Source organism: Pan troglodytes, chromosome 5 (assembly GCF_028858775.2).
Source record: "Pan troglodytes isolate AG18354 chromosome 5, NHGRI_mPanTro3-v2.0_pri, whole genome shotgun sequence".
NCBI lineage: Eukaryota > Metazoa > Chordata > Mammalia > Primates > Hominidae > Pan > Pan troglodytes.
In genome coordinates, this window is record NC_072403.2 from 148,497,909 (window position 1) to 148,513,850 (window position 15,942).

Sequence of the window (15,942 nt, forward strand, 5' to 3'; positions counted from 1 at the left end):
TTCATTTAACCTTCACAACAACCTTTTGAGATGGATATTATTATTTCATTCTACAGATGAGGACACCATAGCTTGGAGAAGCCAAGTTGCCCAAGGGCAGTGGTGGGATTTGAATCCAGGTCTATTGACTCAAGTCTACATGTAAAAAAACTGCAAGCCCATACTCCCAAATTTACTTCCTGCTTCCACTTCCTGCTTTATTTTTCCCTTCTCACCATTGAATATACCTATACATTTATTTATTGGTTTATTGCCCTGTCTGAGTGGAAAGCAAGCACCACGGAGGCAGGAACTTCACTCATTTTGGACACAGCTGTTTCCCTAGGGTCTAACACCGTGTCTGGTAGTGCCTGGTCCAGAGTAAGTGCTCAATAAACATTTATTAAATGAGTAAGTTGATGAATGATGGTTAAATAAAATTATAAGGGCATTCTGGGAAACAGTTACGAGAAAGAAAATAAATGAACTATTTTTCCACAAGAGTTCTCTCATTTCTGTTGGTTTATCCTGTGGACTGAAGCCAGGTCCTGAAAATGTCTGTTTTTAAAAAATAGTAGGATGATTTGTACATGCATTAAAACTGATGAATATAGAAGCGGAAAGGCTTATCCACATGACTGCTATGAGCGGAAGTGAGACTGTTTTAAGATCTTTCTCAAAATAGGTGGTCGCACAGCCCACCTCACTTTGTGCACAGCACACTGAGTCAGTGGCTAATCTGAGATTTGGCAACTACTTAGATAACAAAACAGCTAGATGTAATGATAACTATAATGGTACCAGTGTAAGATTAAAAGTGGCATCATTCTGACAGGCTTCCTAAAATTAACATATGCATCTTTTATGTCACGTATTTTAAGTATTAGTTCTTCGGTGCATAACTTACGGCATGAATTTACAAAACAGAAATATTCCAATTCTGAGTATGCTTTGGATGGTTATGCCATCTATAATAAAAATCCAAATAGTTCAATTATATTTTATTAATACTGATAAAAATTCATAATTCAAATTTAACAAGTTTTATAATACGGAATGCATTTATGCCAAGACAGACACACAGCTGAGCTATTTCTTCTTAACTAACACAGACATTTGCTGGAGTATGTAAATGCTAGAAGGGTGTAAAGTCCCTTGTTACTAATGCTCTTGTGTTAATAATTGCACAATTTACCTTGTCATCAGGAAGCACGTGCCAAATAGAGATTGTCTTTTCCTCAACTTCATTGTTGATAGACAAATAAGAAGGTTGATAGATTTTGGTTGGTTCTAATATTAATACCTTGAAAAGATACGGCAAAGAAACTAATATCAGTGACTTAAGATTGAAACCACTTAGAGCTGCTGTAACACCCCAGCACCAACGTAGAGGATTATTGCATGAGCTTCTGAATCTGTTCCTGGAGTAAACCATTTCAACTTCTGATTGCTGTTATTCCTATAAATCCTTCAAGCATTTTACATTATTTATCAATTATCATAAGGTTCAATAATGCATCACCTTGTATTGCTAATAAGGTTAGAAATAAATTTTTGAAGTCCATACATGGGTTCAGCTATCCTCAGGGAATCTACTAGTGATAACTTTAAAAAATCTTCTATTTTATCATGTACTACATAAGCTATTTCTATAAATATAAATGTGTCAAAGAAAGACAGAAAAGGTCCATACATAGAATGTCACATCCTTATTTTAGTTTTTCTGCTATCACACTTTATCATACAGATGTAGTAGTATGGTTTTCATACCCATGTAAATAAATTTAGAAATGGTTTTGGTTATTCCTGAGTTTTATATATAAACCAAAGAAACAAACTTAGCTATATGAAATAATAAACACGTTTTTGCACTGCCTTCCAGATGAAACTGGCGTCTTCAATAATGATACATTTAGCCTTGTAAGAGAAAAAGAGAAATAAAATTTGTTCCTATTTTGAAGCTCTATAAGGGGTATGTGATAAATGAGTTGAGAATCTCCATCAAAGGACAGCATGAAGTATTATATTATTACTAATCTCTCACATTTGGAGTGAATAATACTAAAATAATACACATGCCCTGATTTCAAAGGTGCTATGATTCATTATCTACTTGTATAGATGCTTAAAGGCATCTTCCTGGCCCAAATTTCCTAGGCAGACTTCACTAGGAATGTTAAAAAAAAGAAAAGTCAATACTTAACTATTAGAGGAACTGGAATAATCATTCTACTCTACTGCTTAACACTCAAGAAAATTATCTTTAGAACTAATCTTGAATCAAGCAAGTTTTCCAAATAAAAGTGGAGGAAAACTCCTTCAGAAGGCTCCACCCATAAGGAATGACAGATTCATAATACAGTAGAACATGAAATGCACTCTCAGAAAGAAGGCACAAGAACCTGGGCATATTTGTTTTACTCTCAACTTACCTTAACAGCGCATTTACTTAAGGTACAGGGAACTAGAGAAAGGGAGGTAGAAAAAAACACTTTTTCTTTACTCTTTGAATATTAAAAACGTTAAGGGCTCCAAGAATTCTCAGTCAGTCTCTAGCTGTGAAAATAAGATGGGCTATGCAACAAATAAACACACAGTGAGAGCCCATAAGTGAACATATTCTGACTCAGGAACAAACTCACCCAGTGAATCAAAATCTTAATTCCAATCAACAGAGACACAAGCGGTAATGATGAATAATGAAAATCATTTTCCCATCTAAACTTTGCAGAAATGGTGCTCTCATATCTGAGTATCGCAATGTATATGAAATCAAAACAATAGAGAATAAAAGGTGGGTTTCCCAAAACATCATCCAACTCTCTTCATTGACAAGTGAGAATATACTCCATTCCCAAATTATGTGGGCACACTATTATACTCAACAGAAGAAAAGAAAAGCACTAACTCCTCTCTTGTTAAATTATGTCTTTATTGTCATCTCAGTATTTCTAACAGATAAAATCTGAACTATGTGTCCCTAACTTGAGACAGGAAATAAAAACAAGGTTGTAACTATCACTGTCTAATATTTGTTGAGCTCTTTGCTCTATCCTTGAAATGACAAAATGTGAGAAATGCATAGCACACATTACAGAGGTCACAGAAAGGCTGGGAAACAGACCAGGGAATGGAGGCAATTTGACAAAGCCTTAAAGGTAGATATACCTCACTTATGAGTTTATATATTCTTGCTTTTAGTTCCTTGTTTTTAGGTTAATATTATAATTAACTGCTAATTTCATGTATCTGAATCAAAAAGGAAGACTGCAAGGCCTATAAAGGATAGATATTAACCAGATGTTTAAGTTTCTACAGGGTCTTTGAAGTACCATACGTCTCTCCTTCCTCTCTCCTGACATTAGATAATGAGTTGATGGTCTCCAAACTTTTCAATGTAAGAAGGAAAGGAAATATACCAAGAGGAGAGGTAAGAAAAAAGAATAAATTGAAGTGATAAATGATGGTACCATTCAAATCATTTCCCAAATAAACTTTCAATTTTCTTTTGCCCAGAGTCACAGTTAATTCTTGGAGAAATAAGAATGAATACAGTATTGAGATAAATAAAAACAATCAAATAATATTTTCTAAAATAGGCCATCCTGGATTTTATTTAGATGCATTTCAAAAGAAGGATAATGTTATCATCCTAATCAACACCTACTGCAACCTTTGTAGTGTGAGCCACGGAGATACTATGCTAAGGACATGACAAGGTGCAGCGACCAAGATCGCCCCACAGGTACTAAAAGGCTGCCTTTCTCTATGAGGGAGAGCACGGGTGGCAAATTCTGGAAGTGGTTACAACTTATTACCCAAATATTTGTCCTGTTTTTCTGCTATGCTATCATGTATACTGAGATTTAAAAATCATCTATATGGCTTTCATTATTTTTTAAAGCAGTATCTTTACAGTTTCTGCAACGCTTCATCATACATGTAAATATAAGAAAACAATCAAGCGGTTAATCCTAAAGCCATTTCCATTAAATTTGGAGCTTCTCGGTAGACTGGCATTTTCTAGAACTCACACAGATGAAGTCGTTGTAGGAAAACTCAAGAAGGACTACAAAATTGTGCAATTTTGTCCTCTGTGTAACAACAAACTATAGAAAAGAAGTTTTGAGTAGCTGAGTTATGAATTCTGATGTAGGAGTAGTATTTAGAGATGAGGGGGAAAACACTGCATTTTAGAGTCTTGTCACAAAAAGACAGACCCCAAATAAGCCACAAAGTTTCAAGAAGGAAATGGATTGCTGAGAAAAATCAAATATGCCATAAATATGTTGGCAAGATAACACCTATGTGCCTACCACTCGCAGATAACTAAGTGTTAACATGCTGTCATATTTGCTTCGAAATGTTTTCTAAAGAAATGAAATGTGGCAAACAAAGTTGAGGTCCTCAGGATCCCTTACACAATCCTATCATCCCCTTCCCAGACGAATCCCAGAATATTCAGCAATTCCTATGCCCACCAGCAGGCTCTAAAAATGCTCTTGTCTCCACGATGGTGTCAACTGTTGTAAAATGTTTTAATTCTTTGAGTCCAATGGGCAAAAAAATAGTGTCTCACTTAATTTGCATTTTCTTGACTAACCAGAAGTTAATTATCTCTTCATATAAATTTTTTATTCTTCTTTTTATTTTTATTTTGTTTTATTTATTTATTTATTTCAAGGTGGAGTTTTGCTCTTGTTGCCCAGGCTGGACTGCAATGGCATGGTATCGGCTCACTGCAACCTCTGCCTCCCAGGTTCAAGCGATTCTCCTGTCTCAGCCTCCCAAATAGCTGGGATTACAGGTATGTGCCACCATGCCTGGCTAATTTTGTATTTTTAGTAGAGACAGGGTTTCTCCATGTTGGTCAGGAAAGTCTCAAACTCCCAACCTCAGGTGATCTGCCCACCTCGGTCTCCCAAAGTGCTGGGATTACAAGTATAAGTCCTCACGCCCGGCCTCTTCTTATTTTATTTTGCTTATCACTTTATAGGATTTTTTTGCTATTTGGCAAATTGACAATTTTGCACAGTTTTATAAAACATTTTCTCCCTGCCTAGCAGTTCCTATTTGGCATGTTCACAGTGTTTTTTTTTAATCAAACAAAAATATCCATTTTTTAGTGAAATCAAATTGGTGAATATTTTCCTTTAGGTCTTATAAGTCCTTTTCTTGCTTAAGGATGCCTCTCTCAACTGGTGTTTATACCTATATTCTCCTAACTTCTCAATATTTTCTGGTTTATTTGTTACATTCACTTATTTATATTTATGACAGACAAATTCTGTCAAATATTTTTTATATTCACTTATATTTATATTATGACCGACAAATTCATATGATACTAATCTAAATGGGCTCAAAGTGACTAATTTGAATGGTTTCCTTTCATAGCCAGTTTTCTAGTTGATCAAGTCAATAGTCAATTAAATACCTGAATTCTATGTTCTCTTCTTTCACTACATTTACTGCTACTGAGAGCACGAGCTACAGGCAAGCTGCCAGCTCATTCTAAGGTAAGTATTTTCCTAGACTACACATTATCTAGGCTAGAAAATAAAGTGAAGTGTTTCAGTTAGAAAGGCTTTCGCTTAAGGACCCTGCTGAGCTCAAGGCTCCATCTGGAAGCAAGAGTAAAGCATGCTCATGTCAGCAATGGATTTAATTAAGTGAAGTAGATGATCCTATCAACAAGAACTAGAAAACAAGATTTCACAAAAAGAATTGAGAACTGTCACCACCTCTGAGTATGGAAGATAGAGATTAGAGAGCTCAGAGAGATTTATGGCATCACTTTGATGTGGAAAGAAATTTGTACATACAGGGAGTTGCCAGTAATTCTTGAATTGGATGCTGGACGATATTAAGAACCATCCAGAGGGGCATGGCACCATCTGAGAAGAGCAATAAATTTTTTTAAAGTGTGTGTGTGTGTGTGTGTGTGTGTTATACATTTAAATCTATATATCTGAAGTCCACTAGAGACCAGCCAAAATGAGCTGCAGACCAGAAACTGCAAGTCATTTCTCATGGTCTAAAACATTGTAAATAGTGATTGGGGATATTACATCTAACTCTGACCCACCTGGGTAATGGGTGGTGGGGATGGGATAACAATGCAGGTAAGCCTGATACTTTTCACCACAATATGGGAGATAATACTGAAGACTGTGTCAACGCAACTGCAGTATTAAGGAAAAGCATACATCGGGCTGGCCTGAAGCTAAGCCAAGAGACAGTCTTTGCATTGCTTAGGAAGTACACTCCACCACTTATCAAAAGGAACCACCCAAATTCCATGGCAAAAACATAAAAATAGATCTCATTTCTCTGATTTTGAGAAGTTATTTTTAAAAGTAAGCTAAAGCAAACCAATGTGCAGGAAATAAAGATATTAACCAGATGACTGCAGTTTTAAGGCACCAAAAATCAGCCCCCAAGCACTGATACAATCACAGTACAAGATGTTCTTTAAATAAAGAAATGTACTTAGATTTAAAGGAAGAGTACTCACTGGAAACCTAACCACAGTAACATCTGTCTTTGTGGCCTCGACCAGGAAATCCATCCAAAAGTCCACAAGTTCTTGCTTGGCCACAGGCTGTTCTGTGGTCAGTTTCACAAAATGCTTATATATCAAAATTGTCTCTACAATAGACTTGAGGTACCTGAGAAGGAAAAGATATAAAACATGTAACAGACAAATTTAGAACCACCTGTTCCCATGTATCCCAGTCTAATTCTGTAAATGTAATTTATATATGACATTAATAGTTATGCATTCAGATTCACCAATGTTATTCGTTATTTGTTGCATATCGCGTGTTTTCACACTTTTTTTTTTTTTTTAATGTTGAAATGGAGTCTCGCTCTGTCACCCAGGCTGGAGTGCAGTGGTGTAATCTCGGCTCACTGCAAGCTCCGCCTGCCGGATTCATGCCATTCTGCCTCAGCCTCCTGAGTAGCTGGGATCACAGGCATGTGCCACCACGCCTGGCTACGTTTTGCATTTTTAGTAGAGATGGAGTTTCACCATGTTGGCCAGGCTGGTCTCGAACTCCTGACCTCAAGTGATCCACCTGCCTCGGCCTCCCAACGTCCTGGGATTGCAGGTGTGAGCCACCACGCCCAGCCGTGCTTTCACACATTATCTCATTTCTATCTCACAAAAACTCAATAACGTCAGTTATTTTATCCCTATTTTAGAGATGAGGAAACAGGCTTAGAGGGCTTGGTAACTTGGACTAGGGCCATACCTAGTTAAAACTTGAACTTTAAAATGCGTATATTCTATTCAAGGAAGCGGTTAATGCATTTGTTTTTAATTATGCTTCTTTGAGGAAGCTTTCCTAAATAGACACTTCATAAGAGATCATTATTTAGCTCTGAAGCAACTCAGCTTATATATTATACAAATACCCTCAAACCTAATAAGACAGATGGTGCCTCAAAAGAAAAAGTTAGGAAAAATGAGGAGTGGGATAATTATAGGTGATAATGGCTATGCAGGCGCTTTATGGACTATAAACATGGAAGTTAACATTCCATAAAAATTAAGTTAGTGGAACCTTAAGGCACTGTTTTGTGGCTGCGAGTACCATTGCATAGAATAGTGCCTGTTTTCTTGTTAAAAAACCAGGATGCCTAAAATACTGCCATCAGAATGGTCACTGTAAAGAAATAGCAAATGTGACTCAATATCATGCGTGCATCTATTGGTTCCTTTATTTCATATAATTTGCTGAATGCCTACTGCTGCACACAGTGCTGTGGGGATAAATATCAAAAGGTGTTATAACACCAAGAATAAATATCCATGGAGATATGATTAAACAGAGAGACAACTTAAAAAGCTATACGCTCAGTATCAAGAGAGGCGTAACTAAAGAATGACAGAAACACTAAAGAAGGGACTTGGGTGTGAGGAAGGGCTCTAGGTCAAGGTCGGCTTTGTGAGCAGGTGTGATGGATGAGTGTTCCTCGGAGAATGTGTGCATTCTGAGAGGCATGCTCAGCACGTGCTCAGACATTCATGCATGAAACCAGCAGTGTGGTAGGAAGAGACAGCAGTGTAAACCCAGGGGTGTGACAAGAGCCGAGGCTGGAATGGCTAAAGGCAAATCTTGTTTGCTAAGACAAAATGATGGACTTTATTCCTTAGGCTGTGAGGAACAATTAAACTATATTGATTTAAGGATTTCAGTGCAGGGGAAGTGTCAGGTGTGCATTTTTGAAAGATCACTGTGATCTTTAGAAAGATCCCTGGGGAGGATTGGCTAAAGGAGACCTGAACATGATGAAAATTCTTTAAAAAGCCATGAGGGCCTAACATGGTGGTCTCTTCCTCACACGGTTTCTGTGATGAAAACAGCCGAGTCGGTGGCCTGGGCTCTGAGCAGCTCTGGAAACAGGCTTTCACTATATCACGGTTAGCCTTTTAAAATCTTTATAGCTAATGGTTAATCGCTACATGTGATGCTAATAAGAATTCTTTTTCTTTTTCTTTTCTTTCATTTTTATTTTTGAGACAGAGTCTTGCCCTGTCGCCCAGGTTGAAACGCAGTGGCGCAATCTTGGCTCACTGCAACCTCCGCCTCCTGGGTTCAAGTGATTCTCCTGTCTCAGCCTCCCAAGTAGCTGGGATTACAGGCACCCGCGATCATGCCCAGCTAATTTTTGTATTTTTAGTAGAGATGGGGTTTCACCTGGTTGTCCAGGCTGGTCTCAAACTCCTAACCTCAAGTGATCTGTCCACCTCAGCCTCCCAAGTGCTGGGATTACAGGTGTGAGCCACTGTGCACCCGGCCAACACTGTTTTTCAATATGGTCCTGAATGCAGATGGAATTTTGTTTCCACCTCTCCAATTACCACAAAAATAATGATGAGATTTGGGTGCACTCCAAGAACAATTTGAAATTAGAAAAACACACATATATAAGAAACACTCAAATGTGTCATCAGTCAAATCCTAAGTAAGAAGAAAACAAAATCAAGAATGAGAATTCCAAAACTGAGATTAGATCACAGAGGAAACAAAGGGCATATGTTTGGAGTAGAGGTCTAACAGCTGCAATGGAAATGTGGTCTCAGGCCCCGAACATAAGTTATATTTGCAGGTGCAAAATGCGTGGCCTCTGCATGATTCACATGGGTGACACTGGCCAATCTGGGCCAGTGGGTTGGTCAATGTGCAGGAGAGGCTAAGTCAGGAACCTGCTGACATCACCTATGTCCAAAGTCATCAGAATTGATGTGTAACACGTTTTATGAATATCACAATTTTCCTCTATATTCTGCATTTTATTTTATAAGCAAATAAAATCATCTAATTGTCAGTTCAATAAATATAATATGGGAACAATATGGAGCTGTTTATTAACTGTATCAACATATAATAGCTAATTATTACCATGCTGGTGTCTTCAGTTTAAAAAGCTTTTCAGATGCTTGAATGACTCTCATGTGGTCATTGGCTAGGACGCTGGCCCCCAGAAAAAATCCAACTTCCCAGTAGCTCTGGAGTTTTTCCAAGTTTCCCTTTTTACCAAGAAGACTACTTAGCTTCACCCCTAGAATACAAACAGGAAGTAGAATGTTACAAATGCACCCCAGACAGGTAGAACCAGGTTTACACTAAAAAGTAAAATTAAGCTTTCATTCCTCTTTTCAGATTAAAACAGCTTTGTTAAGTTTCTGATTATTAAGGTGGCTTCAGTTCACTGTAAAAATAAGTCATAAAAAGGAATGGAACACTGATACATACCATAGATGAACTTGGAAAACATGCTAAATTAAATAAGCCAAACACAAAAAGACAAAGGTTGAGTGATTCCACTTACAAGAGGTACCTCTAACAGTCAAATTCCTAAACGTGGAAAGCAGAATAGAGGTTACTAGGGTCTGGGGGAAGAAGGGAATGAGGAGTGATAGTTTAATGCGTACAGAGTTTTAATTTGAAAAGATAAAAAAGTTCGGGAGGTGAATAGTGGTGTTGGCTGCGTAACAGTGCGAATGTTCTTATTGCCACTGAAGCGTGCACTTCAAATGGAAATTTTTGTTATGTACATTTTATCACAATATAAACTTTGGTAAAAAAACAATAGTAAGTCAGACTAACCAGAAAGGTACACAGAAGAAAGTGAAAATTAACCTTTAATTTGAAAACCCAAGGATAACTGCTATGGTCACTTTAATGTACATACATCTAGAATTTTTAAATATGTCAGTATATGCATAAATTAAAAGGTCATAATACAAACATTGTTATGTAACCTTCTTCTTTGTCTTTTTATAACATGGATTCTTAAATAACTTAAAAGGAAAATCTTACCTTTTTTACGCTGAAATTCTATCAGTTGAAGTATAAATGTATACAGTGTATATATTTTGCAAGAGTAAAATGCTATAATAATTTTAGACACAAAAATTATACACTTAAAACATTAAAGAAATAAGGAAATATGCCTGACACGGTGGCTCACACCTGTAACCCCAGCACTTTGGAGGGCCGAGGTGGGAGGATTGCTTGAGCTCAGAAGTACTAGACCGGCCTGGGCAACATAGCAAGATTCTGTCTCATGAAAAAAAATTAAAAATCTAAAAAAAAGAAAAAACAGAAAAAAAAAGGAACTAGACTGACAGATAATACTGTCTTGTTATGTCACTGTCTTAAAAGTCCTGAAATCCGGTAATGTAGATACTCCAACTTTGTTCTTTTTCAACACTGTTTTGGCACTTCTACGTTCTTAATGTTTCATTATATATTTTCAATTCTACTGTGTCTTGTACTATTTTTGCATTTTATAAGTATTTGTTTGCTTAAAAAAATATATCCTTGTAGCATCGTTTGGTGCCACTAACATCCATCACATTAAATTGTTGGGAAAATTATCTGAGATTTAGAAATAAGGCAAAAAGGTAGGATATATCATTTGAATATCACATGGGAAGATAAGGCCACTCAAGGACTATCTCAGGAAAGTGATGCTAGTTCATCTCATTATGTACTACTTATTAAAGGTCCCAGACTTACAGAAGTTTACTTGTTAACTTGCAGATTTTTGTCCAGTAGAGATGCAAATTTCTGTAGAGTGGAATGGATAAATCCCTAAGATTTATGGCCTGTGGACACAAAACAGCTTTTTTTTTTTCCTTAATCAAACTCAGATATCTTATCTTAACATTTCTTTGTTGTCTATGAATAGAAATGTTTTTTGAACTGGACATTCCATCTTACTAGTTTCCATATTAGTTGAGTTAAATAAAATATTTTATATGTGTCTATTTTATATTTGCTGAGGGTCATGATTTTATATGTGTCCATTTTGTATTTGATGAGAGTCATGATTTTAGCTTTTTGAAAATTATCTGTGAAAGAAACAAAATAATGTTTAAAATTTTTCATGTTACTTTTTATCGTATAATTCCACTCAAACCACAAGTATTTCAGGAAAATGTCCATTTGGGAATTCTTCACATTTTGTGAGGGTAAAGAGAGAACAGCTTTGCCACTGCTGTTTCACGAGATGAAAAAAAAAATATTACACAAGCATAGGACAACATCCACGGTCTTCTATCTGGATATAATTTTGTTGTTGTTGTTTTTGAGACAAGGTCTCACTCTGTCGCCCAGGCTGGAGTGCAGTGGCACGATCACTGCTCAGTGCAGCCTTGAATTTCTGGGCTCAAGTGATCCTTCCACCTCAGCCTCCCAGGTAGCTGGGAGTACAGGCATGAGCCACCACACCTAGCTAATTTTTGTTTTTTTTCCTGGAAAAACAAGGTTTCGCCATGTTGCCCAGCCGAACTCCTGGGCTCAAGTGATCCTCCTGCCTTAGACCTGCTAGCTGAGATAACAGATGCTACCACAACTGGCTAATTAAATTTCTTTGTAGTTTTTACTTTTTATTTTTTTGTAGAGACAGGGTCTCATTCTGTGGGCCAGGCTCATCTCGAACTCCTGGGCTCAAGCAATCCTCTCGCCTTGGCCTCCCAAAGTTCTGGGATTACAGGCATGAACCACCATACGTGACCCAATAATAGTTTTAATATAAAATTTCAGATGCACTCTTGAACCTCAGAAGTTCATTTTGTGGTGGTGATATTTGGTTTTGGCCTTGCCATACATTTATCACATGATTGTGACACCCAGCCAGCATTTGGATAAAATGTATATTTTTGATGTCAATTAGTGTTTTAGCATATGGATGTATCATAATTTATTTACCCAAATGCAGGTGGGTGGCCATTTTTATTACTCTAAACATTCTTGTACACACAGCTTTGTGTATTTGCTCAATTATTTCTTTATAATAAAGTTATAAACATGGATTTGTTAGGGACAGAAGACATGCGCATTTTTAGTGTTGATGCATTTTTGCCAAATTGCCCTTAGAAAATGCTGTACCAATTTATACTTTCACTGGAGGCATCTGACAATAAGCTCTTACCCACACCCTTCCCAGCGAGGGGGACTATCACGTGCATTCATCTTTACCAATATGACAGAGGAAAAAAAGGAACATTGTCTTTTTTAACCGCTGAGATTGGCTCTCTTTTCATGTTTGTATTTCTTTTGTGAATGAGCATTTATGCTCTTTGCACAAACTTGTTTCTACATGAAGACATTAATCTTTTAAGTATGGTGTTAAGAACATGGTTCTAATTTTTTATATTTAGAAGTCCGTTCTCTCTGTCTCTTCCTTTCTCTCTCTCCCTCTCTCTCTCTTCCTTTCTCTCTCTCTCTCTCTCTCTCTTCCTTTCTCTCTCTCTCTCTCTCTCTCTCTTCCTCTCTCTTTCTCTCTCACACCCACACAGAATATAGAAATAAACATCTTAGTGCATCAAATTTGTTTTGTATTTAGGATTTTTTCCATAGGATAGAATTTCAGGAGTACTGTTATACTTGGTTCCAGACTACAATATTTTTAGGCTCTTCATCCATAGGGAAAAATTAATAAAGCACAATTCGTGATGTTCAATTGTACCTTTCTAACCAAGTCCTTCCAGATCAATATTTTTCTCTATTTAAAAATATTTTGGTTGAATTTTTAAGCAATGAGCAGTATGTCATTGCTGTGTTAACAACCACTTCACCATTTATTTGATTCAGTTGCATATTTATGCAATTTAAATGCTGACAATGCTGTCATTAAAATTGGTTGACTTACACTGAGGATTTTTTCATCGTTTACTTTTTATCATAGTCTTATCACCTTGCAGCTGTTATTATGTTCAAGGCTGTTTTAGTGGAAAATGGCAGACTTTACTGAATACTCAGATGCCTAGCACTGTGTGTACTGAAAATGTTAACTCTCTCAATCCATACACCACCACAATGAGTTAGAGATTATCTCCCTTTTGTAGTAAGGAAAAATAAAGCCCAGAGAGGTATTGCAACATGTCTAAAGCCATACACCTTATAAGTGGTGGAGATCAGATCCTTTTTAATTTTCCATCATGAAGAATCTCAAACATACATCAAAATAAAACTACAATGAATGACCATATTTTCAACAATCGTTAACATTTTGCTATTGCTTCATCTCCCTGAATATTTCTGCTGAACCATTTCAAATTAAATTACAGACATCATGACATTCCGCTCTGAAATATTACAGCATATACCTAAAAAATCTTCCTATATATTCTATTCCATTATTGCACCTAACAAAAACAATTCACTGATATTATCTATCATCTAGTCCTGATTCAGATTCTTGGATTGACTCCCAAATGTCTCTTATAGTTTTTTTTTCCAAACCAGAATCCAATCAAGGAACATTAATTGCATTTAGTTTTTATGTCTCTAAATTTCTCACTTTTTTTTTTTTTTGGAGAAAGAATCTCACTCTATTGCCCAGGCTGGAGTGCAGTGGCATGATCTCTGCTCACTGCAACCTCCACCTCCCAGGTTCAAGCGATTCTCCTGTCTCAGTCTCCCAAGTAGCTGGAATTACAGGTGTGAACCACCACGCCCGGCTAATTTTTGTATTTTTTTAGTAGAGATGGGGTTTCATCATGTTGGGCAGGCTGATCTCTAACTCCTGACCTCAAGTGAGGCCCACCTTGGCCTCCCAAAGTGCTGGGATTACAGGCATGAGCCACCATGTCCGGCCTCAATCTCTTTTAATCTAATCAATCCCTCTACACATTTTTTTTATGACCCTGACTTTTCGAAAAGACAAGGAGTGCCATGGTGCAGGGTCCTCAATCCCAGGGCCATGGACAGTTACTGGTCTGTGACCTGTTAGGAATGGGGCCACACACAGGAGGTGAGTAGCAGGCAAGTGAGCAAAAAGCTTCTTCATCTGTATTTACAGCCATTCCCCATTGCTCTTATTACTGCCTGAGCTCTGCCTCCTGTCAGATCAGCAACAGCATTAGATTCTCATAGGAGCGTGAACACTATTGTGAACTGCGCGTGCAAGGGATGTAGGTTGTGCGCTCCTTATGAGAACCTAATGCCTGATGATCTGTCACTGTCTCCCATTGCCCCCAGATGGGACCATCTAGTTGCAGGGAAACAAGCTCAGGGCTCCCACTGATTCTACATTATGGAGAGTTGTATAATTATTTCATTATATATTACAATGCAATAGAAATAAAGTGCGCAATAAATGTAATGTGCCTGAATCATCCCTGAACCACCCCCCACCCCTGGTCCATGGAAAAATTGTCTTCCACAAAACCAGTCCCTATTGCTAAAAAGGTTGGGGACTGCTGCTCTAGTGTGCTCACCACCTTCTGACCTGTCTGATGTAACTTCTTGGGATTATTTGACTTATTTCTCTAGAGCTTGTGATTCCTATTAAGAGAACTTTAGATCTTAAGATTCAAGTTAAACATTTTTGGTGACAATATTTCACAAGAGTTGCTGTACACTCGGCCGGATGTGGTGGTTCATGCCAGGTGGGCAGATCACTTGAGGCCAGGAGTTCAAGACCAGCTTGGCCAATATGGCAAAATCCTGTCTCTACTAAAAATACAAAAATTAGTTGGGCATGGTGGCACGCACCTGTAATCCCAGCTACTTAGAAGGCTGCAGCATGAGAATCGCTTGAACCTGGGAGGTGGAGGTTGCAGTGAGCCAAGATCGCACCACTGCACTCCAGACCTGGGTGACAAGAGTGAGACTCTATCTCAAAAAATAAAAATTAAAAAATCAAAAAGAAGAGCTGCTGTACACTTCACAGTTATCATAATAAAGTCCTAAGGGCACATGTCTGGCCACCCTATTACTAGTGACACAAGGATGGATCACTGACAGCTGGGTCTTCCCATTCTACAGGTACATTTGTTCCTTTGTGACTAACAAGTTATCTATGAGTTAGCTTTGGTATCATGTAAAAGGGGTAAAATGTAATTTTTTTTAAATAAGCATTTCAATTTAATACTTTTAGTTCAAATTGATGATCCTTGCCAGAATCAATTATTTCAACATCACTCTCATTATCAGCTTTATCATTACTTTATTAACTATAATAGTGTACTTTTGAAGAATATATTCTCTGGAAGAATAATACGTTTACTATGTAGCATCGCTCAAGAAGAGCTGTATTTTTTTTTTTTTTTTTTGAGATGGAGTTTTGCTCTTGTCGCCCAGGCTGGAGTGCAGTGGCACAATCTTGGCTCACTGCAACTTCCGTCTCCTGGGTTCAAGCGATTCTTTTGCCTCAGTCTCCCAAGTAGCTGGAATTACAGAAGCATGCCACCACACCTGGCTAATTTTGTAATTTTAGTAGAGACAGGGATTCACCATGTTGATCAGGCTGGTCTTGAACTCCTGACCTCAGGTAATCCACCCGCCTCCGCCTCCCAAAGTGCTGGGATTACAGGCGTGAGCCACCATGCCCAGCCTAAGAAGTGCTATATTTCATCAACGGGATGAACTACAGTATCTCTGAAAGAGGAAGGAAAAGTACTTACTTCTTTCCTTATAACTTCTAATTTTCTGAAAA

At 37.5% G+C, this 15,942-nt stretch overlaps 1 protein-coding gene across 11 annotated transcripts in view; it reads right to left on the minus strand.

The window, feature by feature from the left end:
* The window catches only part of MAP3K5 (mitogen-activated protein kinase kinase kinase 5), a 266,255-nt gene that overhangs the window by 92,750 nt on the left and 157,563 nt on the right, over positions 1–15,942 (minus strand). For all 11 annotated transcript variants that reach the window (XM_054686344.2, XM_054686343.2, XM_054686341.2 and 8 more), the window contains 3 exons: positions 9,393–9,552; positions 6,497–6,650; positions 1,175–1,282 (listed from right to left, as the gene is read on the minus strand). In XM_054686344.2, the coding sequence (XP_054542319.1) occupies positions 1,175–1,282; positions 6,497–6,650; positions 9,393–9,552 (422 nt within the window). The remainder of the gene's footprint in view (positions 1–1,174; positions 1,283–6,496; positions 6,651–9,392; positions 9,553–15,942) is intronic.